At 39.2% G+C, this 26,699-nt stretch overlaps 1 protein-coding gene across 4 annotated transcripts in view; it reads left to right on the top strand.

Annotated features, from left to right (window-relative positions):
* Positions 1-26,420, top strand: part of JAKMIP2 (janus kinase and microtubule interacting protein 2) — a 127,323-nt gene extending 100,903 nt beyond the window's left edge. The window contains exons 11-22 of one of the 4 annotated variants that reach the window (XM_059698793.1): positions 1,421-1,504; positions 2,174-2,236; positions 4,782-4,880; positions 6,047-6,145; positions 8,436-8,489; positions 9,354-9,419; positions 12,481-12,549; positions 13,516-13,593; positions 15,660-15,863; positions 17,688-17,753; positions 21,282-21,352; positions 25,875-26,420. In XM_059698793.1, the coding sequence (XP_059554776.1) occupies positions 1,421-1,504; positions 2,174-2,236; positions 4,782-4,880; positions 6,047-6,145; positions 8,436-8,489; positions 9,354-9,419; positions 12,481-12,549; positions 13,516-13,593; positions 15,660-15,863; positions 17,688-17,753; positions 21,282-21,332 (933 nt within the window). In that variant the 3' untranslated portion in view covers positions 21,333-21,352; positions 25,875-26,420. The remainder of the gene's footprint in view (positions 1-1,420; positions 1,505-2,173; positions 2,237-4,781; positions 4,881-6,046; positions 6,146-8,435; positions 8,490-9,353; positions 9,420-12,480; positions 12,550-13,515; positions 13,594-15,659; positions 15,864-17,687; positions 17,754-21,281; positions 21,353-25,874) is intronic. The other 3 variants (XM_059698795.1, XM_059698794.1, XM_059698796.1) reach the window with 3 other exon arrangements.
* The last annotated feature ends 279 nt before the right edge of the window (positions 26,421-26,699 follow it).

Raw genomic sequence — 26,699 nt, 5'->3', positions numbered from 1 at the left:
CTCCCAGTATGTGAGAGGGGGCAGACTGGGCTGAGGGACACTCCCCCTCCCCCACACACACCCAGTGCACGAATTTCGTGCACCGGGCCCCTAGTAGTTATATATTTTTAAGTGGTGACATATATACATGCACATACATGCATATGAGTAAACTTGTTTACAAAAAAAGCAATCATCAGAATGGGGTGTATGTGTACGCCTTCATATTTATGTCCTATAGCTATAATAGTTGTGGTTTTCATTATCAGCATTTATTAAGCATTCTAGCTAACATAGTATTGCCAATTAAAATACTAGCATATGCCTTGTGTTTTGGAGAGCTGGTCATATAGAAATTAGTTGTTTTACTCTTACCTCACTTTCCCATCTAAATAAAAGTTTAGCTTTATCTCTGGCTATTAGAATAAAATAAAAAAAAACACTTACCATGCAAAGCAAAATAGTCTAAAATGAATCAAGATGTTGGAAAAAGCAACACAATAAAATCAAAGAAGTAGAAATGAAAAAATAGACAATGTAATATAGATGAAATAGTATCAATGAAAACAAAAGATAAAATTATTTCGATGCAAGAAAAAAAATAATAAAGTATACTCAACACCCATTCAAAGTTAAAAAAGTTCTTAGCAAAATTAAGCTTGGCATTTTTTTAACCTGATAAAGATAAAGATAATCCTTAACAGTCCAAATAAATATTCTCCTCTCAATAAGGAATAAGGAAAGGATACCTACCATTCCCGACTTTATTCATCTTTGTAACAAAGAATTTATGCAGATCATAAGAGAAGAGAAAAATATATGTATGTTCAGAAAAAACAAAACCTAAGTTTTGCAGAAAATAGAATCGTAAACAGAAAATACAAGAATATCTAAGAATAAATTACTACACTAAATGAAGTAGGGTTATTCCTTTAAAGATTAGTGTTCAAAATTATTAATACACACAACACTTGACATATACATGGACTCATACATACATAAATACTTGGATTTGGATTTAGATTTAGGTCACAAAGTTGGCTCTGAATGAATGGAAAGATTTTGGAGAGGCAAAATGGGAGAAGGCTTTTCAAATGAGAGCAAGCTGGAGAGTCACAAAGCATATTTAGGAGATGAGAGATCACCAGCAGGTAAGGGGTGGACTGTGGTGTTCCTGAACAGTGGGAAAAGATTGGAAAAATAACAGGAAATCTCAAGTCCCAAACTAAAGAGCTTGAATTTTAACCCAATGGCAAAAGGAGCCCCTGAAAGTTTTAAGCAATAAATTAGATCACAAAAATAGTTTTATGGGATTCTTTGGTCGTAGAATGTTCTTCTTCTTCTTTTTTTCCTTGTTGAGTTCTAATCAAGGAAGATGAGGGGAAGAAAAATATTGAGTTACCATTTTACTTACTGAGTTCTGGATTTTTGATTTCACTAGGCTCAAGAACAGCTCCAAGCAGAGGTGCTAAGGTATAAAGCCAAAATTGAAGATCTGGAAGCGACTCTGGCTCAGAAAGGGCAGGTAGGCATTTGGTTTGCTGGCCATTCGATCTGACCTTCCTCTAGATCACCCTTGTGCATGGGCCACACCCAGGACATGGCTTGGCTCTCCACAGTGACCTTTCTCAAATGTGTCAGAATGTTCAGCGCTGTGTTTCTGTCCCTGGTGTTTTTCTGGCCAGAGCGTGAACCCAGCCACAACAGCGAATGAGGTTGGGCAAGAGGGAGAATGCCAGAGGAAGAGAAGCCCTGTACCAATAGCCTCGGGTGGTCATACACTGCTAAGACAAGGACCCACCCCTGCAGCTGCATTCGTTGCCTCTCCGCTACATTTATGGTTCTGCATTTTAATGTTTTTCCATCCATATGTATCTAGCCTGTGTGCATTCTGACCCTTGTCACTCTTTGCCTCTGTGGTCACTTCTGAGTCCCCAAAAGGCTGGTCCTGGATTATTCAGACTGAAAAAGGTAGAGGTAGTGAGTGACAATGAAAAGGGGGTTCAATTTCCCTGGCAGCTTTGGCCCCAGTTGTCTTTGAATAAGGAGCTGGCAGGGGTGGGTGTCATTTACCAGTGGTTGGCAGGCAAACAAACTGGGTGAAAAGAAGACGGCTCTGGCAAAGTGGTTTGACAACACAGGCTCTTTCGTGCCACTCTGAAATGCTGACTGCGCGATATTCTTTGTCAAACAGGATTCACACTGGGTAGAAGATAAACAACTTTTCATTAAGAGAAACCAGGAGCTTTTAGAAAAGGTATGTTGGGCGCAATACCCTAGTGGGGCAGAGGAGACAATGATGAGAGATCCAGGAGCAGCAGGGGTCCTCTCAGGAGTGGCACAGGGGCCAGGGGAAGGGGCGGCTTCTCGGTGCTGTATTCTCCTCTGCTGCGTGCTCGACTGCATCCCTGTCACCGCCATCACCATCAGTGGAGTGGCACGTGTGCATGGCTCTGTGCTGGGCGTTGCGCCAACGCAAAAGGATGTGATCCCTGACACCTATTGATGTGTTAACCATATATATATATATATATATATACTGTATATATGCTGTACATACATATATATATATATACACACCCACACGTGCACACATCCTATGTGGTTGTCCATCTACAAAAAGCACACTATGAATAGGACTTGTTATTTTGTGCAAGGAAGTGACCGGTTATGACTCCAAGTCCATGCTGCAACCTATCACAGACAGTTTTCACTTTTAGTCTTTTTGCTCAACTTGGCTGTTAATTTTTTTTTTAATAAAAGAACTTTTGAAAAGATTCCTCCAAAGCACAAAATTTCATGTCGAGGATTTTGTTCAACAAATCAAGATGCAAAAGCCTAGTTTAGTCCCAGATGGTGGGTTATTTTGATTTGGGGCAATGAAATATAACAGATCATTTTAAGTTCAAAGGTGGCTTTTCCTTTGGTGTTTACTTTCCAGGAATATAATTTAAATATTGCAACATAATCCTTTATATTTTTCTTGACAAAAATAGAAGTTGAAAGCCCATTGGAATAAGGGAAATAATTCTGTAGGTCTACCCAAAATTATATAGAAATTATCTTAGAATAATTTCTGCCAATAGTTCCTAGCTTTGACAAGTAATAGAAATTAACCACAAAGAAAGGAAAGATACTAGTACTTGTCCTCCTTCCCCTATGGCCTGGCAAAGTTAGGACATCCTATCTCACCTTATGCATGTTTAGAGACAGGGCTGATAGATACAAAGTAGGTGGGTATTTCAAGACTGAGAACTCATACTCTCAGAAAGGTTAAGGGTCCCTACAAAGAAACCTTATTAGACATTGGCTCTGGTCTGTGAATTACAACCTACAAACCAATTATCTACTTGCTAGCACTAAACACCAGAATCAGGAATTTCCCCAAATATCCCATCTCTAGTCCCAATCCAAGATGCTAGAAAGTAGAATATTTTTGAGATCTAAGTCAACTTCTGAAAATTTTCAAAAATTTTCTTGACCACAACAATCTAATGTAAAAAACTTGAATTGACTTGAATTAATGTCACACAGCTCACTATTTTCCCATCTTTATTTCCCTCTAATTTTTGTATATCATGAGGCTATGAGTAAAAGAGGATTTTAGCAGTCTCAGAAATGCCCAGTAATATGTGCTATTACATCTCTTTATCATCTAAAACATAATTCCCATTATGTATTCTGTCTGATTTCATTTGGTCTTGATTTCTTTGGGCTAAAAGCAGAATGTTGAGCTCAGATTTTTAAAAGTGAAACAAAACTGAAACAACAATAAAGCAAAGCATCCTACTTCAAGTATGTATACTTGGGAAAAGCCCCTGTTTTTTTATATTTCTAACTTTAAGGTTTTACATAATTACTGAGAAATGTCTACCCACATAGCTAATATCAAAGGCAGCCCATAACCCTTTGCAGATCATGAAATTTGTTGATTCCTTGTAGACATGGACCCTGTCTATAGGGCGAGGCATGTTCATACACAACCAACTTAAGTCCATGCTTCATCAGGTTATACTAGAAGTCCTATTGGACAGCCCTATAGGAAAACAGAGGAGGAGTTATGATTTCTGGATGGGTAGACATGGAAGCTCTTACGGTAGGAAATGTTAGAGCTTGATGTTCCAGGAAGTGTAGAATTTCCTCACCTAGAAAAGAAGTGGGGGACCCCTCTTAGGCAGACAGATGAGCAAAGACAGCTCCTGAAGTAGTCAGTCCATGGAGTAGATCTGGGTTTCTAGATTCTAGTGTGTATGTGTTCATGTGAGTGTGTGAATGTGTTGAGATGAGAGTGATAACATCTAAAACTGGAAAGCTACCTGGTAACCAGAATATCAAGGTTTTTAAATTCCATATTGAGAAGTTTGGCTTTACTCTGAAGGTAACTGGAATTCAGCAAAGTTTATATATGATCAGAGATGTTTTTTAAAAATTATTTTCCCGACAACTTGTAACTCCAGAAATAAGAGGTATAAGATTCCATTATTTACCCCATTCAGTCTACTTCTGGGATCCCCAGCAAAGCCATAATGAGTACCCTCAGATTCACTACTCACAGGGTCTCTATCTAGACTTTATCTCAATGAATGGAGGTGTCCTCTGGCGTTTTCCTCTATGACCTGAAAAACTCAACCGAAGGATAACTGGAAGGAAAGCCAAAGACTTGCCGTAGTCACATCTACTTGGGATTTTTTTTTCATGGTCTAGAAAGATGGTTTATTCACTGAGTAAATGAATGCTATCTATGCTTGCTTCGCAAAGTTGTATTGGCAATGTTCTCCTAACTTGAGGATTTACTTTATTAGATAGAAAAGCAGGAGGCAGAAAATCACCGCTTACAACAGGAACTGCAGGATGCCAGAGACCAGAATGAACTGCTGGAGTTTCGAAACCTAGAGCTAGAAGTAAGGAAATGATGATCATAATGATGATAATAATCATAATAGCTAACACACATGGAGCACGTGCTATGTGTGAGGTGCTGAATTAAGCATTTCAGCTGCATACTCTCATTGGACCTCACAACCACAATCCAGGTTTTATAGATGAGGCAAGTGAGGTTGAATCCATTGCCCAAGTCCTATGATTAGTGAGTGGTAAAGCATTGATGCAATTCAGGATGTCTGCCCAGATACTGTATTTTTTCAACACTATTAATGCCTTGATGAACAAGACTAATGAATAGACTTTAAATAATTTAAAGAAGCAATTTCAAACTTCATCAATGATTCATTGCTTTTCAATAATCATTTCCATTCTTCATTTAATTCTGACTTGAAAAAAGTCACCTTAAAACTTATATTTCAAAGTGTACTATATGCAGAATTATTTTATCATTAGACATTTGAATTTCTCAGTCAACTTTTTTAGTCTATAATGCATTTATGCCAAAAGCTAAGAAGCAAGGTAACTTGTTTTGAGAAATACTTTGGTTAATCTCACCAAATTTCAGAATTGTGTTTTTGTTTTTTAAGTAAAACATATCAATCAAATAAGATTTTGATTGTATCATGCAGAATCTGGCTTAGGATCTGGTTGAATGTATGTTGAAATGTAAAGGATAAGAAACATTCTTATTTAATTTCTCTTATTCTGCCAACAATTTCTTCTTGAGATCCTTTCAAATTAGGTCTGGATAGAGTTAGTAGTCAGTATGCTTCAATGAAAAAGAGTTGTCTTTGGTAGCCCATATACAGCACATTATTCATAAAGCTTGAGCTGATTGAATATGCAAAAGTCTGTTAGCTGCCATAAAACTTCATGGTCAAAAGATAACTCTTTGTGATACCTAAAAGCTCTAAATGTTCAGATAGTTTGACTTGCAACCCCACTTCCCACATTTCCCTGATCAAAAACATTTGCAAGATTGGATGACACCATCTATAAATTCCCTTCCATACCTTTGTTGACTAATCAGTCATTTCCATTAAATTTAAGCATGAACATCTTGAGTTCTCTTTTTTTCCCAAATGTCATATTGATACACTGCTGAAATAGCAGACAACTGGTTTAGTGTTTAATCAGTTGTTGCTTTTTTTTAATGCCCATATATTCTCCACTGTATTTCAAGGAAAGAGAGAGACGGTCCCCTCCATTTAATCTACAAATTCACCCATTCTCAGATGGTGTGAGTGCTCTCCAGATCTACTGTATGAAAGAAGGTGTCAAGGTAGGCAGATATTTGATGTTTTATGTTTGTAAGAAAGTGGAAAAACTGGGAATTGGAAAAGGGGAGGTTGCTCATGACTTTCATCTTTTGGTCACTGGATGTCATTTTGATACAAACCGGGTACTAATTGAAAGTAGTCATGTCCATTGGAAAATCAATAGAACATAAAATAAATGTGTGACAGATGTGTGAAATATAACAACAAAGAACACAGGAAGCCATGATTATTTAGAACAGAGTAGCAAAGAATATGAATTCAAAATCCTATATAATAAAAGCCTAATGTGCTAAGTGTCCAGTTGTCCGTTCAACCAATCAAAGTGTAATATGCTAATCATATGCTAAGGCCACTCAACTGCTCGCTATGACATGCACTGACCACCAGGGGGCAGACGCTCCAACTGGTAGGTTAGCTTGCTGCTGGGGTCCTGCTGATCAGGACTGAGCGAGATGGGCCAGACATGCCCTGGAGCCCTCCTGCAGTCCCTTCCCAGCTGGCCAACCTCCCACGTCCTTCCCCAGCCCTGATTGTGCACCGGTGGGGTCCCTCAGCCTGGCCTGCACCCTGTCACAATCCGGGACCACTCGGGGGATGTCGGAGAGCCGGTTTCGGCCTGATCCTGCAGGCCAGGCCGAGGGACTCCCACTGGTGCATGAATTCATGCACCGGGCCTCTAGTATTAAAATAATGACCTTTAATTATCTCGAGGAAATATTCAATGAATTCAGTACTTCAGTAAACATATTTCAAGTATGCTAGATAAAAATGTACTTGTTGAGTCTCTCTGTTGTGATGTTGGCTGTAAGTGCTGTGGAATTCATAATCTTGGAATTTCAGCATTAAAAGAGACCTTGAAATTGTCTAGTTCAGCACCTCTTTAGGTATGTTTAATTTAGGGAAGATTTCTCTTTTGAAAGTTTATAACATATTGCTCAGTTTGACAAAGTATACTTCTATCTGTAGTGATACTGGATTACATTGTAAATAATATTAAGGTTGAATGGAGCTGGCTCCATCTCCTGGGATCAATATTGTCCTTCAGTGTAATGAAATCACATGGCAAATATCTATTCCAGAAGTAAAACTGGGAAGCCTCCCGCTATTCCTGGCCTCTCCTTACCTTCTGCATGGCCCTTCCTGCTCCCACTTTGAGCTGCCAAATATCCTGCGTTAGTTGCCTTCTCTCTGCCGATGAGAATGAGCTAGACTTTCCCCTGTGGTAGGATCTGCTATACTGCCTTTGAACATAAGAGGAGAAAGTGGTACTAATGAGGTAAAAAGTGTGGGGTAGGAGGAGGGGATGAGGTAGTAAAATCGTGCTTCCTTGACTTCCATCTTCAACCACTTTCACAATGTTTAAACTCTGGCCTTCTGAGCTACATGAAAATTTGTAAAGCAAAGCAATTTTTTATTCAGCTCTAATTAAATATGAAAAGTACTTTGCTTCATCTTTTCCTTGGATACTTTTTTCTTTCGATAAATCATAAACTACCTTACCCAATGGATGTCATTTACACTGAGTGGCCAGATTAGTATGACCACCCCATCAGTACTTCATTGACACTTCCAAAAATACTGAATATTGAAAACTTCCTAAGCAAATACTCTCAAGGTTTTATTATTATTTGCATAATTAATTCACTTCATTGTACTGATTAGTATACACTGAGTTATAATAATCTGGCCACTCAGTGTATATCCAAAGGAACTCTTTGCAGTGGAGTTTACTTGCTTTAAAGTGATGCAAGGATTATAGTAAAAATCAGCTGTTTCCAAAAGATGAAATTAAAGCTCAATTAAAAGAAGGAAGGACTGCATTACAGTTTATGTGGCAGTCAAAATCTCAACCAACTCAGAATTCCATTAATTAAAATGAAGTTGGTTCATTATTTATATTTACTACCTATTATTTTTCTTTATACCTGAAGTCTACCATGACTGAAACAAATGGACAACTATTATGAAAAAGTTAATGAGTTAATGTAAACCTTCACTACATTCTAGACTCTTTTGGACATAATCTGTTTCTCCTCAAGATCAGCCTATGAAGGAGGTATTTTTTTACCTTCATTTTGCAGTTGGCAAAATTGAGAATGAACTGTTAAGTAGTTTTCCAAAATTCACACAGCTTATAAGAAGCACAGTGGAAATTTAAAACCCGGCGTGCCTCCTTGAAAACCCAAGGAATTACAGGGTTAAAATGTCTTCTCTGTATTAGGCGTGGGACACTGGGAAAATGGGAAGCCACATTTGTGTCTTTGACTTGAGTGTATCTCCTTGACTTTGCAGGATGTGAACATCCCAGATCTCATAAAGCAGCTTGATATCCTGGGGGACAACGGGGTAAGTATGAATTAAATAAGCGCAGGAAAGCATTGAATTTGCCTAACAAGAGGCAAGAAATCCTTGCCCATGTGTCGCCTGTGAAATAATAGCAGGTGGGATGCCATGGTCACCGAAGGATGTAGCTCTCCAGAGAGAATCAGCAGTTTATGGGACAACTTGGCTAAAGGATTGTAAGGATTTCTGGAAGGCAGTGACAGAAATGGGAACTGGTAAAATGCTCTTCGGGAGCAGGTTTCTGATGTGAATGCCAACCACATCTGCAGTGATTAAAGCTGATTGTCTTCTGACTGTTGCTTGGAGGCATCCAGCGTGAAATTAATCAGTCATGCAATTGCAAATGGTGCTAAATAGTAGGGTTGGTGGCAGCCACATAAAAATGGACCAGGAAGCTATAGTCCTTTTTCTTTTTAAAAACACCTTCCAGGCAGGGTCAAGGCATATTAATTCAGTGGGAGGACTGTTCATTGAGATGTTAGATGAATGATACATGTCGGTTGAGAAGTTACACCATTTTTTCCCTTAAACAACTGTCAAAGGGGAGAACGTTATCAATGAAATCGCATGAAACTGCTATGCAGAGATTACGGTTTATTTCATTTTGGTTTATGCTCTTCTTATAGCATGACTATTAATGAAGTATGCTTATAGTGAAACAAAACCAAGTCAGTGTTTGAGGGGTATAAAGAAACAATATACTTTTTATAGATTTTGAATGAACTCTTTGTGAAGAATTATTACTAAATAGGACATTTGTTAAGGTTCCATGCATTTGTGTCTGTGGCAAGCACTTAGGCAATATTTTCTGATAATGTAAATATCTGAAGTGTCTTCAGCTTATTTTTTTTCTGTCTTTTTTCACAGAATTTAAGAAATGAAGAACAAGTGGCCATAATTCAGGCCAGCACTGTGCTGTCCCTGGCAGAGAAGGTAATAAATTGTACTGACTTTCAAATCATCTCCATGCCTGGCTTAATACCTAAAGAGCAGGGTAGGGTTATTGGATACCTGATATTTTATTTTTCAGGGTGAGACAACCCAGATAGAATGAAAACACACACCAAAAAAAGTCTACACACTGATTTGGGGTGGGTGGATAATTCTTGCTTTGAAATCTCTTAAAAATAGAATTCTATAAAAATGGAAAACCTTCTAAATTACATTACTCAAGCAATCCTTACCAAGATGGGAAACCGATAAAGAAGGATTTTGTTAGAACAAAATTCAACTGAGTATATTTGAAGACTTTTTCATTTAATTTATTGGGGGTGACATTGGTCAATAAAATTATATAGGTTTCAGGTATACAATTCTATAATACATCATCTGCATATTACATTGTGTGTTTACCACCACAACTCAAATCTCCTTCTGTCACCATTTACCCCCATTTACCCTCTGCCACCTCCCTCCATCCTCCTTTCCCTCTGGTAATCACCATACTGTTGTCTGTGTCTATGATGGGTTTTTTTGTTTGTTATGTTTTGTTTTGTATTTTTTTGTTGTTGTTGTTTAATCCCTTCACCTTTTTCATCCAGTCCCCCAGCTCCCTTCCCCTTTGACAACTGTCAGTCTGTTCTCTACCTATGAGTTTCTACTTTGTCTGTTAGTTTATTTTGTTCATTAGATTCCACTTATGAGTGAAATCATATGGTACTTCCTTAAATTTGAAGAACTGATTGGCTTTATAAGTGATTCATGGATTGGGCAGCATCCCAGCTAGCAACTACAACAGCGCTCTTAGGGGTCGTGCAAAACGGAAAGCTTTTATAGGAAGAAAGGTGGGGCTAGGGAGCTATTAACAAAAGAAAATAAACCAGCATTTCTAGGCCAGGACATCCTTTTTTTCGGGAGAGGCAGGCAAAGGTCTTATCATGCAGGTTGCCTTTTCATCCAGGGGGGAAGAGAGAAGCGCTCCAGGGACAAAGAATGTTGCCCAGAGAATTCCAGACTGGTTGACCGAGATTATATTCCCAGTAAAGGTCACAACTGCAATTAGGTCAGATATTAAGTTTAGGTTTGGTATCATGAGCTTTAGCACAAGTAATGCCATTTGTGGGCTTGTGGTGTTAACAATTGAGGGACGGTAAATTGGAATGTGGCTCTTTTTATGGGCTTTTCCTTGGGCGTGTACATGCAAATTGTTTCCAAAGGATTCTGGGACCTGGTGGTAGCTCACTGCAGGCTCATTCAGAAAGCCCAACCTGAGAGTGTGCTCTGCCCTCTTGTGTCTAAACCTGATGGATGGTAGGAAGAGTGAAAGAAGAGGAAAGAGCAGGTAGATAAGTCTGATAACTGACTGTATTCAGGGTGCCTTGAGAATTGCACATAGTTGAGAGTCATGTATACGTGGTAGGGTCTAATGAGAACTATGTAAGTCCCTTGAGATGCTTCCTTAATTCCTAACTGCATATAAAGCTTGTTATAAATTAAATGAAACCAAGAGGAAGCAATCAGCGTACTACAATCTGAAATGAGGGAATTCTATAAATCAAATGAGCCTGTCATCTTACTCAAACAAAACAAAGACATTTAAAAAATGGTTATAAAATAAAAAGGTACTTAAGAAATTGCCCTAGCTGGTTTTTCTTAGTGGATAAAGCGTCGACCTGCAGACCCAAGGGTCCCTGGTTCGATTCTGGTTGCAGGTTGCAGGCCCTGTCTGGGTCATGTACAGGAGGCAACCAATCAATGTGTTTCTCTCATATCGATATTTCTCTCTGTCTTTCCGTCTCTCTTCCACTCTCTCTAAAAATCAGTGAAAAAATATCCTCGGGTGAGGATTAGGAAAAAGAAAAGAAATAGTGAAATGACCTTTATTGGCATCCTGATTCAAGCAAACCAAGCGTAATAAAAAGGACATTTTGCTGACAGTTGGGGAAATTTTAATATGGACCAGGTACCAGACAACAATGTTAATGTTAATTTTTCAAAATGTGGAAATGGCCTTGTGGTTATGCTTTTTTTTCTCTTTTTAATTAAAAAAGGCCTTATCTGTTAGGGATACGTATTGAGGAATTTACTTGTGAAATGATATCTGGGATTTGCTCTCCCTAGTTACATGAAATAGATCTTTTAATCTTCATATTATTATTATTGATCCCATATTACAGATAAGGAAGTTGAGGCTTTTAGAGAAATCAGGTAACCTTTCAAGTCCACAGAACCATGAAAAGCTAGAATTGGGATTTAGACCCAAAGTAGTGTGCTTCTAGAACCTACACACTTAATTATTATGCCCGATTACCTCCTGAAGGGATAAGCTGATGTTTAACTTGGTAGAGACACAGTATAAGACTTGTTCTTTTAAATTACATGTGTGGTAGGTTCATACCATAATATTCAAAGTCGAAATTTATTCAGGGAATTGTTCAATGCTAACATCAATGTCACATAACAGAATTATATGTTTTAAGTGTTAAGAAAATTTTCTAAGTTCTTTTTATGTGCTTTAAAATGTCTCTACTCAACAAAAATGATTGGTTAACATTTACTAGTAGCTGTACTACTTTATATATTAAAAAATTGCTAATTCTCCAGTCTCACTTGGCATTCTTCTTTTCATCATGCTCCCCCCAACCATGGAGAATTGGACATCCCTTCTGGTTGGAAATTGCCCCTCATTTTTGCCTAATCACCTTTGACTCATTGTTCAGACTCCAGTGCAATTGTCACTTCCCAAGAAAGCTTGCCATGGTGTTCTCCATGCGGGCAAGAATGTGTTGTTGGGCAAAAAAAATGTTTTGGTTACCATCACAGCTAGCACGTTGCCTGGCACATAGTAGATATCAATGAATACGTTTGTTGAATGAATGAATGAATGAATGGAAAACTATAGTCTAATTTCTGAACTAAGAGATAAAATGCACCAAGTTTTCATTTCAGTTCTTAGTCTGCTTCCTGATATATAAGGGGAACTGACTAAGCACCTCAGTAGAGAGCACCATATACACCATACCAAGGAGTCATTGAACACTTTTGTCTTGTTCAGTGGATCCAGCAAATCGAAGGAGCAGAAGCTGCCCTGCACCAGAAAATGATGGAATTGGAAAGTGACATGGTGAGTACAAAGATGAGGTATCATAAAAATTAAAGGGAAATTGAACAGGCCAATGGGAAATGACTGCTTTCCACCAGTTTTATTTGGCAGTGATGAAAGTTTATAGCCTTCCATTATTTTGTTTGCTCACTGTGGAACAAAGTTCCCAGAAATCGTCAAGAACTGTTTATATTAAAAATACCCTTGAAAACTCTTTAAATGCACAAATATTAATTACACATTCAACCTGTACTGTGCACTGTTCTAGGCATTGGAGCTCAGAGGTACTCAGGACAGTCACCAGGAAAATGGGTCTTGCAGGCAGTTATGTACTGAAGGCAGTCATACACACAAAGAAATAACTGACTGTACTTGGGGCTGTATTATACACAAAGATATATTTTTAAATACTAATGGGAAAATGTGCACAATCTGAGAGGCACACAGAAGCTGAGGACTCAAGGGAACATTAGATTTGTCTCTAGCTCCTACTGGCTCTGCCTCAGGAACAGACACCCATTAAGTAGCATTGTGGTGGTGGGTGGGATCGCCGCCCCTCTCTGAATTCTTATCTATCTTTGTGTTTGCTAATCATACACAGATGTCATCAGATGAGTTTTTCATTATCCAACTCTGCTAAATTACATTTCATAACATCCTTACCTAAATACACTATCATAATATATTTGCACAGATATACTTATTAGTGAACATTTATCTTATCAAAATCTACACTCTTGGATTGGCATAAAAATCCTTTAAAGCATTGTTCATTATGTCTTTTGTGCTTCTTTCCATTGATTTTCACATTGTCTGTGTGAGACGCTGAAAGTTGAACTATTTCCCTAACAGACAAAATCGATGACCCTACAAATACTGGTGATTTGTCTTGTGATGGAATTAGAGAAAACACTGATCAATATGATTATATATCACTTTCTGGTTAACTAAGCTGACTCTATTTATCAACATGGCCCTTTTTTATAGGAACAATTCTGCAAAATCAAAGGCTATCTGGAGGAAGAACTAGACTACAGAAAACAAGCTCTGGACCAAGCATATATGGTAGGTACAGCAAGCACTCAAGAGACTCAGAGTGTTTACATCAAATACTATGGAGGAAAACATCTGATTTAATTTGTCATGCCACATACTCAAATAGGCCATAGCGTGCAATGGTTTATTTATTCAGTGGTTTCCAATTCTTATTTTAGAAAATATATCTCTAGCTCTTTGCTGTAATATTAAAATATTCTTATAATCCTTAATAAATATTTAATTTTACTTTAAAATTTTTAATTAAATGTATATCACCTTATATAATATTTTAATGAAAGACAGACTGGATGGCCATGTAGATTAAAGAGAAAATGAATTAAATCCTTTGGGGAGCCTAATTTAGTGGTAGACTAATAAAGTCTTTAATGTTTGTTATATACATTTTTAATTCACTTATTTCCCACAACAACCCTAAGAGGTATAGGTGATATTATTCCTGTATTACATATGAGGACATAAGGAATCTGCCCAAACTGATAAGTAGGTAGTGTTTAGATCTGACTGCAGACATTGTGGTCTTAACTACCATAATCCAGCCACCATAAGCAAAGCTGTATCAGTAAATCGGCTATTCCTTCTCTCCCACAGATCATGCTGAGTGAGGAGCACGCTTAACTCACTCTCCTGTACAAAAGTCATAACAAGCAATTCCTAATATTGGACGAGAGCTTGCATTTCTTCTGTCCATATGCAAACCCCCCATCATTAATCCACAACAATGACTCAATAGAAAAGAGCAAACTTAGAAGAGGAACATTTCAGGGAGTTGCTTGTAGAAGTTTTTCTAATGCTTTCCTGGAAGCAGCCTGAGTCACTTTTGGGAAAAGAGTGAAGCACTTAGTTTCTGCTCATAACAAAGATAAATTGGTATTTCCCCTCCAAGATGAATAAGAGGTTCTGAGCATTACTTGATGGGGAAAAGAGAGAATGAGTTGGTCACTAGAGAATAAAGAAGGAAATGATTCTTTCCCTCCTTTCTACCCTTTATCCTTGCCTCCTCTACCTGTACATAAAACAATTAGGCTGTGTATACTCATTCAGACAACAGTACTTAACTTTAAAAAGCTGAGATCTGCATAATCTATGACAAGAGTTAGGAAAACATCCCTCACCAGGGCATGTCTGTTTACCTCTGTCAAAGTCACAGGGAACAAGACTGTAGATTTTGGCAACTGTGTCTGAAACATATTTCAAAAAAATCCAAAACTGAGATGTAAGGAAGAGTAGACTCTTCATCTAAAAAAAGAGAAGACTTGCCCAGGCGGTGTGGCTCAGTGGTTGAGTGTCGATATATGAACCTGGAGGGCACATTTCGATTCCTAGTCAGGGCACATGTCCGGGTTGCAGGCTCGATCCCCCAGATCGGAATGTGCAGGAAGCAACCAATCAATGATTCTCTCTCATCAGTGATGTTTCTATCTCTCTGTCCCTCTCCCTTACTCTCTGAAATCAATAAAAATATATTTTTAAAAACAGACCAATTCCAGAGACTCCAGGCCATTTTTAGATCATATTTCCTGATTTTTATTTTAAGAAGAAATATGGGGATTATAAAGCCATCTTCAGGTACAGAGGTCTGTCATGTGGAAGGGTCGTTGCATTTTGTGCATTAAATTTACCTCTAGTTTCAAGTATTTTATTCCAACTTTGACCACTTTTCAATACTTATTCCTAAAAATGTGGCCACTATAATAGATGTCTTTAAATGTTTGAAGGGCTGTCAAATGGAAGAGAAAACAAACTTATTTTCAGCTACATTTCAGAATAGAAGAATGTACAGTTATTATAACAAAGTAAGAACGTTTTAAAAATGAAAGCTGTCCAAGAAAAACAACAAATTTCTCATCATCTAAGAAGTTAACATATTGGATAAATGATCCTTATGGACTCTTATAAAGGGGATTATTATATGGGTAGTTAGTTTGAAAAAACTATGAAATGAATCTAATTGCTATGATCCTGTAAGACTAACGTAACACATCTCTTCCCATACACACACGTATGTGTACACTCACACACCACATAGAAAATGCTCAATTCCAAAGTTAGACTTTTCTCATTTTATTTGCCAGAGAATCCAGGAACTAGAAGCTACTTTGTACAATGCTCTGCAGCAAGAAACTGTTATCAAGTTTGGCGAACTGCTGAGTGAGAAACAGCAAGAGGAGCTGAGGACGGCGGTAGAGAAGCTACGGCGGCAGATGCTGAGGAAGAGCCGAGAATATGACTGTCAGATCCTTCAGGAGAGAATGGAGCTCTTGCAGCAAGCCCACCAGGTGAGGATGAGTGACTTCTGCGTAGGGTTGGTACTAAGCAAGTGGGACTCAGTACCAAGTACACAGTGCTGCGTATGGGTGTGGAGAAGCCCAGGAGTGAGACGCTATTTTCAGAGTAAAATAAATCACTTTTGTTTTCTGCTTACCTTTAGATAAGGGAGAACTGTTTTGTAATGCTTCCATCTTAAGAAAATGGGTGTTGTAGAAGCACTGCATTTTACTACTGTTTCTACAACTGCTTTGTCACGAAATACCCTTTGACTCTCATGGAGCCTGATTCTCCCTGTTATGCAGGGAGGCAGGACTTCCTCCAGGACAAGACTAATGCTTTCCTCCTGTTACTCAGCCCAGCCCATACCTAGTCTGATCACACAATCTGAATGGGGTGAAAGAACACAGGGTCCTTTCCCTTTATTCCCAGAACAAACAGCAACAAAGCTTGGAAGATGCCACTTACTTCGGGCATTTGCTGCGTGTCAGCAAGTAAACTAAGGGCTCTACTCACATCATTTCATTTAATCTACAAAAGAGCCCACGAAGGCAAATATCCTTAATATCCCAATTCAAGAGAGAATGATTCTGAAGTAAGAGCGCTTAAATGGTTTGCCCAAGATGACACGGATAGTAAGCAACAAAACCAGAATTGCAGCGCAGGTCCACCTGACCCCAAGGCCACTGCGCGTAACCACTTTCCTAACTGACGGATGCAGCTTGAGTTGTGTGTGATTTGTGATTCATCTACACCAGCGAGGTTCAAAATGGACACCCAATATTCATTTATAGCCCAGATTCTTCATCCAACTCTTAGTTTATGTCTTAGCTTAGAAGGTGAGGAAAAGGTCAAAGGCAGATTCCATAAGAATTCCAGAATTGGAAGTGCCAGGCTATATAGCGTTTGTCACGCAGAAGCTGTAACAAGCAACTGGTATAAAATCCAGATGGGCTCTACAAGAAGAAGGAATCATGTGGTCATCAGAGATCAAGGTGAGTGGAAGAGGAAAAGGGGTTGTTTGATAACATCAATAAGAACAGTGCGTGGGCAACTTGGCATTTAGCACACCTCAGATATAGCCCGGAGCTTTGCGGCTCACAGACTCTCCAAGATAACAGGGAACTCTGAAGCCATTTGTCTAGTTGACAGACAAATTCAAAATAGTCCTGGAACTTTATTGTCTTCAGGATTAGTTGGGTTATTTTTTTCATGTTTGCTTTTTCCCTGATTTATCAGTTCCCTCCTTGAAATTTTTATGGAAGTGTAATCTCTACTATGTATTATGAGAACTGGCCAGTTGTGTTTTGTGAGGAAATTCCTTCCTGAAACAGAGTTAAAATAAGGTTGAAAAGAAAGGTTAGCAAAAACCAATGGGCTTGTTTGCATTTGTGTTAGCTTTATCCAGTTTTTACTGTAGTAACAACCAACCAAAAATCTTAATCCAAATGGTTTACAACGACGTTTGTTTCTTGTTCACTAGTTCTGATTCACACTGTCCCTGCGAGGAGGCAGCATTCCACAAGTCACATCCCACCCGCCAACACCGGTCCCATGGTCAAGCCCAAGCAGAATGGGTGGGGACTGTATCTCTCGTGAGGAAAGGGTCTGCAGGGATAGACCCAGTAGAGAGGGTTAGCAAATCACTTCCACCACAGGTGCCGGTGATTTTGAAAATGCAGCAATTGGGTGTGAAAAAAATGTGTATGTGATATTTCCAGTTGCTAATACTATTGCTGATGTTTTTATAGAAAGCTGACTGTTTTAGGTTGGAGAACAATCTTTTGGTTCAACTTAATGCCCACTAATGCTTTTCCTTTTTCTTCTTTCTCCAGAGAATCCGTGACTTAGAAGATAAAACAGACATCCAGAAAAGACAGATAAAGGACTTAGAGGAAAAGGTAGGTGTTAAGGTCAACATCTATTTTAACTTTACTTTATAATCAGAAATTAATGCCACTTCCACTCACTGTGTGTGTCCTTTCTTTTGTCTCGGGTACTGTCTACTTTGCGTAGGCAGCTGTATAGTCCTAGGCCTCACCTTGAGTCAGGCACCAGGATCCCAGAGTAGGTGCTGCCCGAGGTATTTTGTGTTTTGTGTTGATTCCCATTCTTTTCTGTAAGTGTTTTCTCTCCTCAGTTTCCTCTTCTTCATCTTTATTTCCTTTTCAAACATTTCTTTTGAGTTTTGTTATTCTGCTTTCTTTTAAAAATATGTTTAGCGCCTTTTAAAAAATCCCATTATTACTCATAAAAAGCCCTTCGTTCCTGATCCTGCAGTTTCACTTCAAAAACAAATTCATAAATGTAGATTGACATATGATAATTATGCCCTCCTGTCATTTCCTCATGTCATTTCCCCCAGTGGTCTAGAAAAATCACTGCTTCTTCCAAGCGAGCCAGCACTTTTGGGGGGTTAAAGCATAGTCTTTCTTAAAGAGGACATTTGCAGATGTGTGTGGTGGGAGAAGGGGCACTTGTGCAGGGGTGCTCAACAAGCTCTGCGATGAATTAAACAGTCTGGCACAACAAAAAGTTATCCTTCCGGTGATGCCAGGAGCGCCTGCTGAGGAACACAGCGAAGATTGCGAGAGGTTTTCCCTGAGTTCCAATCTGATGGGCTCGAAGTAGCTGCCTGATCCCTACATCGCAAAATAATATAACGCTTTCCTGTATCTTCCATAGTCACCCAAGAAGAAAATAGCAAACCATGTGGCATTTCTGAGACTATGGTTAGAACCTGGTTCATCCCAAGTTGCTTCTGTAGTTGTCTACATATGTAAGTTCAGATGGAGCTGGAGGGGAGCTATTAGCCAGACCATCAGCACCTGGATTCTTATGTAGGCCGGTCTTCAGGTACTTATTTGACGTGGGGTAAGACCCCCTGTGTCTAAGCCGTGTCTATAGAATAGGGATGATAACACTTGCATTCACCTCCTCTCCATGAGGAACAAATTAGTGGTTGGTGAAAACAGTAAGAAAGTCAAATTTAAAAGTATACATTTTTAAAGTACCAAATGTAAAGTATACTTCTGCAAATTTTTAAATTTAAATTTTCCTCATTTCAGAAGTGTGCTATTTAGTTCTGCAGGATTGAATGAGGCAAAGTTAAACAAGGACTTAGTCTCATTTCCCAAGTTTTTGGCAAGAAGACCCACAAAAGGCAGGATTTCCCTACAGCCCGGTTGTCAGAGGACACGCGATGTCTTCCAGTTTCTACATTTTTGAATGGCGAGTTCTTGGCTCTAGTCATTCTCTCTGCTAATCCTTAAACAGCCCTGGGGCTGGCTCAAGGACAAAATCACAGCTAAGACTGTTCTGCCCCCAGAAACTTTAGTTCAGTTCAGTTCCCATCCAACTGAGGAAAACAAACACAGGATTTTTTTTTTTAAATCTACAAATGTTACCCCAGTGGCCATTCTCTTAATAAACCCCATAATGTTGGGAGGAGGGAGATTAAGATTATGTTTAGTTCAGAATTCCATGTGAGCTTTTCATTTTATGGATCTGACCTTCCTAAACATTTATGATAATGAGATAATATACTTAACAGAAAATATGGATTCTTTAGTTATCAAAGCAACATATACCACATATAGGAGTAAATTAAGTCACTTCAAAAATAACCTAGCTTGTTTCTGATTAGAGTTTGAATGAGAGATGAGCACCTTCTATTCTTCTATTCACTTGACCTCAGTTCTACTCATCTACAAGCCTAGTAAAAATGCTAAAGATCACTTATGTCAGAGATAGTCTCCACTCTTTTCCTTGGAATACTTGAACACCTTCTCAAGGTACATAAAATATCCTTTCTTTGTTCCTAATTCCCATGCACACCATTGATACAAATCAGGGGATAACAGCAAACAGCAAAATTGCCCAAAATGTGCAGCTTTTCACCATATCCAAAGCACTTCCACTTCCATCAGCTCATTTGATTCTCATAATTATTCTGTGATTCAGACACAGCGAAAATAATGATCCCCTTAATAAAACAAGAACCCAGAGATTAGACAACTTTCCCAAGATTGTATAATGACTCCATGGCTAACCAGGACCAGAGGTCTGCCCACCACACTGCGTAGACTAAGAATCTCATTACAGGCTGAGCGGTTGGGCATCTCTTCATTCATGCCCGAGAGGTAGTGCTGATATCTGACCTTCTCCTGGGAATAGTGGAAGCCTCCCATTCCTCTCCTTCTCCGTCCTCTCCTGTGACAGGTGCCACCATACCCCTCTTCATCTTCAAGGAGTGAAATAAAAAGGACCGTTTCTGCGTTTTAGACTAATAGAATAGTCACTGCTACATGGCTCTTAACACCATGTTTACAACTTATTCATACACTTTGCCATAGTGAAGCAAGAGCCTTCTAAACAGTGACATTAAAGGAATATGCAAATAACATTCCCCTAATATGAGAATGCTGTACATGCCATATAGGGAGCCTTGCAACAGAATGCTCCTAGAGATTGAATACAAGGCAAAGACTTCCTGCCTCTGTAAGAGTAAATCACTGAAGAACTCAGTATTGGAAAAAACTGACCTCACCTGTGACCTGTTATAATTAGTATAGAGTTGGTTATATACTAGTGCTACACAAGATCTGTTGGTCCATCAACTATCTGCATCTCTAGTGAAGATTCTTGGTGAAGATAAACAAATCAGGTTTCATTTAACTTCTGGAGGTCAAGTAAAGTGAGATCTATCTGAGAAGCATGAAGGCTGGAACCGCATCGTATATTCATTATCCAAAGTGTCACCGATGAATAGGCAGATGTCACACCAATAGGATGGCCACACAAACCCACTGGTGCAGGACAGACCCAGTTTACACCTGTTGCCCTGGTGTAATTACTGATAGTATCCCATTTCCCTCTCTGGGGTATCCCACTGTGGTTAATTTGTCATAGGTTTACCCTACATATTACTGTTCTTCCAGATGAGCCTTAGTCCTAAAACCTAACACAGTAACCAATCAATGACAGCATTGAGTGATTAAGTGTATGCTCTGATCATATTTTGTGTTTTTGAAATAATCTTCCATGCATTAAAAATGAGACAATAACATATAATAGAGTAAGACTTGGGAGGTCCATGCTCTAAACTGAACTATGCCATGAAATTAGTCTATTGATGAAATGATCTGTGCTTTTTTTCTGTACTTATACAATTAAGGGCTTACACAATTATCTGTAAGACCCTCTCAGAATTCTAAAATGTATGAGTCAATGTTAACTGCACACCAGTTAGTTATTCATTATGTTGCTTTGCCAGTAGACAAGTAAAAGGTATGATTTTTTGAAAAAAAAGCTACTTGGTGTTATGTGAGAAGTGACCAGATGAACAATGTGGAAAGCTGAGGTTTGTACTACCTGAATAGCACTACAGAAATTCAGATTTACATAATCTTCTTCTTTTTCTTCTGCAGTTTCTGTTTCTATTCTTGTTCTTCTCTCTTGCCTTTATTCTATGGCCTTGATGTCAAGGTGCCTCTTAAAGGTAAGATTCCATTTAATTCTCAAAATGTGGTTTCTGATAGGTATATACATGTAGTTATTAGGCCCATGTTTAAAAAAATGCACATGGTTTGATTAGCTTAGATGCCATAAAATGAGAAATGGGTCCAATCTAGTTGGGTGTTTATTGGGGAAGTATAGTGAGAATCAAGATTTTGTTTCTAGTTAACAGATTTGCTTTGGGAATCACGATGTCTATGGATCTCAGTCTTCTCATCGTAATCATTACACAGGGAGTTGCTTCCATATCTTCAAAATGAAGAAATATATTTTCAGTATCTTTTCCAGTTTGAAATTTCTGATATCTGTGAATCCTAACAAACTAATAAATGATTGATTTAACTCTTTCTCCCCATCTTTCTTCATCAAAACTCAGGAAAGTAAAATTGGATCTTGGGTTTTCAAATAAGATTATTGTCAATGTCAATTTAGAGGGAGAAAATAGAATAGTCTTATTATTGCTAAATCAAGTCCATGTCTAAGTAGTCATAGACAGTGATTCTCAATGCCATTTCAAATAAAGATTCTATGGTCTTCCTGTGACTTAACTTAATGAAGCAGATTACTGGGTAGATAGTGGGAGAGAGAGCAAGGATTGATCTATACTTTTAACAAACACATCAGGTGATTCTGATGTCCACCCAGGTATGGAGACCACAAATCTCAATACCATCGCTTAAAAATGAGAACAGGCTAGCTGCTCTTCTCAATACATTTATCACGGCCTGTGACAGCTCTGGTTATCCGATTAAGTTATATTAGTCAAGGATCTTTCCTGGACCTCATGTTATTTAACCTTTTCTAAAGTGGAGGAGAGACACGCTCTTTTTCCATGAGCATCAACTTGGCGACCTGCAGGCGGAACACACAAGCAGAAGGGCTTCGGCGTGTACAAGGGAGTTAGGCAGATGTGCCCAGAAAGTTATGTCTTCCTATAACCAACTCTTTGGCTTGATTCCATCCAAAATATTTTCTTCACAGGCTGACAGATACCCTTCATCTGACATGAAGGCTGGTAGCCTTGCATCACATAAAGAAGAGGGCTGAGTCTCTCAAATTGAATGAGAATATCTTAAGTGAAATGGGTGAGATTCTCTAAGAAAGGATCAAACATTCAGAGCGTCAGAAAAACAAGCAGCCCTCCCCCAAAGAACAATAAATAAACAGGCAAATAAAGTTCATGAGACACAAGTACTACATGGGGGGTTAGGAAAGAAAATTCCAACTTTATAAATGAATACCAGGTGGGAAAGGAGTAGGTTTGCACATGGACATCAATCATGGCGAACACTTAACGTGGCAGGTACTGTGTTAAGCAACAGATACACATATCCGCACAAAATCCCCTATAAACCAGGTGATAACAGCAAATTGCCCCAAATGTGCAGAATTTCACGATATTCAAGGCACTTCTACTTCCATCAGCTCATTTGATTCTCATAATTAGTTGCTTTAGTTGTTATTTTTGTTTTGTTTACCAGTTGGAGGAACTGTAGCTTGTAACTTTCCCAAGTCCACACAGCTACAATTCTCAGGCCTAGGATTTGTACCTGGACAGCCTCATTTTAGAGACCACTTTTAACCACCACACTACTGCCTCACAAATGAAAGAGGGCATTTCTCTCACATTCTGAGCATCATTTATGTTCATGTATATCAGCAACCAGAGGCATCCTCCCTGATGTGTGTGGTACTTCCCACTAAGTGGGTTTTGAAATTACAAGGCCCTCCTCGCTATACCTTGTAATCCCTTGAGAACTGTACAAAATTTGAATTGCTTTTCCTCCGGAATAGCCCTTAATTGACACTTAGTAATTATCTGTTAAATAAAAAAAAAACAGTATTAATAATATAGCAAATTAAGTAGCAGTATATCTGGGTGGTATAAAGTATACACAGGAGAACAGCTGAGTAGTTTAGAGTGTGCAGCCTTAAGGTTACTCAATTTACAGAAATGTAACATTTTTGCAGACTGCCTTTAAGTCCATTTGTATTATTATTTTAAATCCTCACCTGCATATATGTTTATTGATTTTAGAGAGAGGAAGGGAGAGGAAGAGAGAGAGAAAAATATCAATATGAGAGAGAAATCAATTGGTTGATTGTACATGCCCTGTCTGAGAGATCTAACCCTAAACCTTTTGGTGTATAGGACGACACTCCAACCAACTGAGCCACCCAGCCTGGGCAAGTCCATTTGTCTTTTTAAAACCAACATAGTTTTACTCAAATGGATTTTCATGACAAACATGAAAGACAGAAATTATACATGTGCGATTTGAAACAGAATTTAGGATTTATCTCTGAAAGTGTATGAGTTGAAAGTTTGCATACATATTTTAAATATACAAACACACACATACACTATACATACACATATACATGTACACACCTTACAGTACCTTTTATATACATTGAGACCAGTTTTCTTATTTACCAGAGAATATGGGAATATTATAGCCGTAACTAGTTATTTAGAACTCTCATCCCAGTAGGATGTAAATATGAACATAATCTATATTTCTCAAAACATAGCTTAAACTCAGCTTCTGCCTTATTTCCCTCTTTTGTCCTTTAGTTGACTCTTAGGTTGGTTCCCAAAATTTTTAGTCACCTTCAGTTCTTAGAATTCTAGCTCAGATTAAAAATTCTATCTTTGCCTCTGTTTAATCTCACTTCTTCCCTTATGCTGTGGTGGTGGGGGGGGGGGGGAGGGGTAGGGATGGGGGGAGGAAGCTCTGGCTCTAAGAGGGCTCGTTCCCTTCCCTCCTCAGGGCTCAGCTCCTCTGGAGGGCAGGGAAGAGGAAGCAGGGCAGGGGGTCAGGCCTCTCCATTCCAATGGGGGCCAATGCTGTTCCTCTGGATATTACCGACCAGGTCTCAATGTCCTTTTGAAGGGAGGTGATGAAAGACTGATCATTAGGGGGACATAGGTCTGAGCTCCTCAGAAGCTGTGCAGAACATGCTCACTGCACTGTTCCCTCACTGATGGAGGCCCCAGCTCGCCCACTGCCACTCTGGATGCCACCATGGGGGTCCCAGTCACAGCTTCTTGCTGGGGAGGAAGCTATTGCTCCGGTCTCTGCCCATCATCCCCCTGCAGTTCTCTGCACAGATAGACAAAGGAAGATGGGCACTGCTCTGTAGTGGAGCAGTAGAACGCGAGTCTCCTTTGTACAAGTACCGCCGATCTCTCATTGTGCCTTTTGGTACTCCCCTCCCTGCCACAGTGCGCTCTCATCTCAACCACTGCGCTTCCTAACTACGGTTCCCCTCTGGGGCTCTATCCCTCCATTATTGCAGTTGAATCTGGTCTTTTGGAGCAGACCAAGTGGCTCTGCAAATGTGAATTCCAAATACTTCTGGCCCTCACGTATGGCGTATGGCGGGAGTTTCTTTGAACCTTTCATTTGCCTCTAAATGGAGCACCGAAAGTGCTAAGTGCCTCCTGTCCCATCACTTCAGATCTTGGTCACCATTCCTAGGCGCCAGTAAAATCCCGCTACGGAATCAGTATCTTCATTATACAGATGGGGAAGTTAAGGCTTAGAGAAGTTAAATAACTTGTCCTTGGACAGACATACAGTGAGAACATGGGAATCCCATTTTCTCCGTCCATGTCATTCAGACTCAAAGCTTTTCTTGAAGGAAACACTATGTCCTAAACGTCTACCCAAGTGAAACCCAGACACGTGGATTTAAAGAGGAACAGGGCCAGGAGTGCTGACTGGCATAGCCCAGAGAAGTACCTTTTCAGGGACATACCTTGGATCAACCAGGAAACCTGTGTGACAAACTTCATAGGGAATCCTCAGGTCAGGACTTAGAGTGGAGGCTTCCACCGGATACAATTGTTGGGGTGGAAATGTGACATCAAAGGAAGTCGCTGACAGGCACAGACAGACCTGCTTTTAAAAAAAAAAAGCTTTTATTGATTTTAGAGAGGAAGGGAGAGGGATAGAGAAATAGAAATATCAATGATGAGAGAGAGTCATTGATTGGCTGCCTCCTGTGGCCCCCTACTAAGGATCCAGCCCACAACCTGGGCAAGTGCCCTGACCAGTATTCGACCTGGTGACCTCTTGGTTCAAAGGTTGATACTCAACCACTGAGCCACACTGTCCAGGCCAGAACTGCTTTTAAAATAATATTTTAAATTAATATTTGGGGCATAATGATTCAATTGAGTTTCTTCAGGCCTCACCTTGGAAGGCCCGGAGGGAAAGGTACTAATGATACCTAATGTTTCAGGCCACTTACTGTGAGGCAAGAACTGTTTATTGCTTTAGATGCATTATGTTGCAACAACCTTTGACATAGTCTAGTTTCTCATTTGAAATGAATGTAATTAAGCTTAGATACCTTCTTTATGTAACTTGCATAAGATCATACAGCTCAAAGAGGTGGTAAAGAATATTTTTTTTCTTAAAAGCATTTTGTTTTTTTTCTTCTGTTTCCGCTATTGACAGAAATGGTGATTAAAGAATATTCCCTCTGTTTTACAGAGTAACCGAAAACACGGATAAAACCCCAGAGAGACAAATGCTTCTAAACCTTCAAAGATGGCAGAAATGTTTACAGCAGTGAGAGAGAGAGATCAAAAGCTAAGAACTACCCTGTAGCCAGGACTACAACTGTGTATTTTAAAGCCATTATTCAAGGTTTCTTACTTGACAGTTCCTACATGACCCTGGTGAAAAATCTACAATATATGCTGCATTTAATGAAACGTGTACATGTCAAGCCAGAAGAAAAGAACTATAAACATATATTGTGAAGGCAAAAAACAAATCAACCATGGAAACAGATTCAGCAGATCACACAAAGATGTGTCTTGGGCATGGAACCAAAGTTACAAAGAACCATTCTACCCCTGCTGTGCAGGGGGGTCATTTTAATGTAACACCACACCCCATGGAAACACTAGTCCTGAAATAAACATCATTTAAAAAAAAAAAATCAAAACAAACAACAGAAACTAGGGTGGGTGGGAATGAAGCACGAGGAATACCTATGAAGAGCTATTTACAATAAAATGTTTCGTTTGAAAAGTCTGGTTTCTTACTACAGGGATTTGCTTTTTTCTCTTTATTATTGTTTAAAACTCAGGAACAGAGACCTCTGCCACGTGAGTGGGAAGGAAAGCGCTCTCCGGTTGGTTTTTCTGCCAAAGGCGGAGCAGGTGGAGTGCTTCCCACAGCTGAGAGATCTGAGCCGTGGCACACCGTGACCCCGACTGCCCTGGCGGCCAAGGCGGAGGACCTCGGCGAATGGGACATCAGACACAGAAGCAGACTTGATGCTTCCTTGACCTCCTGTCACACCTGTCT

This window comes from Myotis daubentonii, chromosome 5 (genome assembly GCF_963259705.1).
Source record: "Myotis daubentonii chromosome 5, mMyoDau2.1, whole genome shotgun sequence".
NCBI classification, from domain to species: domain Eukaryota; kingdom Metazoa; phylum Chordata; class Mammalia; order Chiroptera; family Vespertilionidae; genus Myotis; species Myotis daubentonii.
Note: the sequence above shows the minus strand (reverse complement) of the source record. Positions and strands in the feature narration are given on the sequence as shown.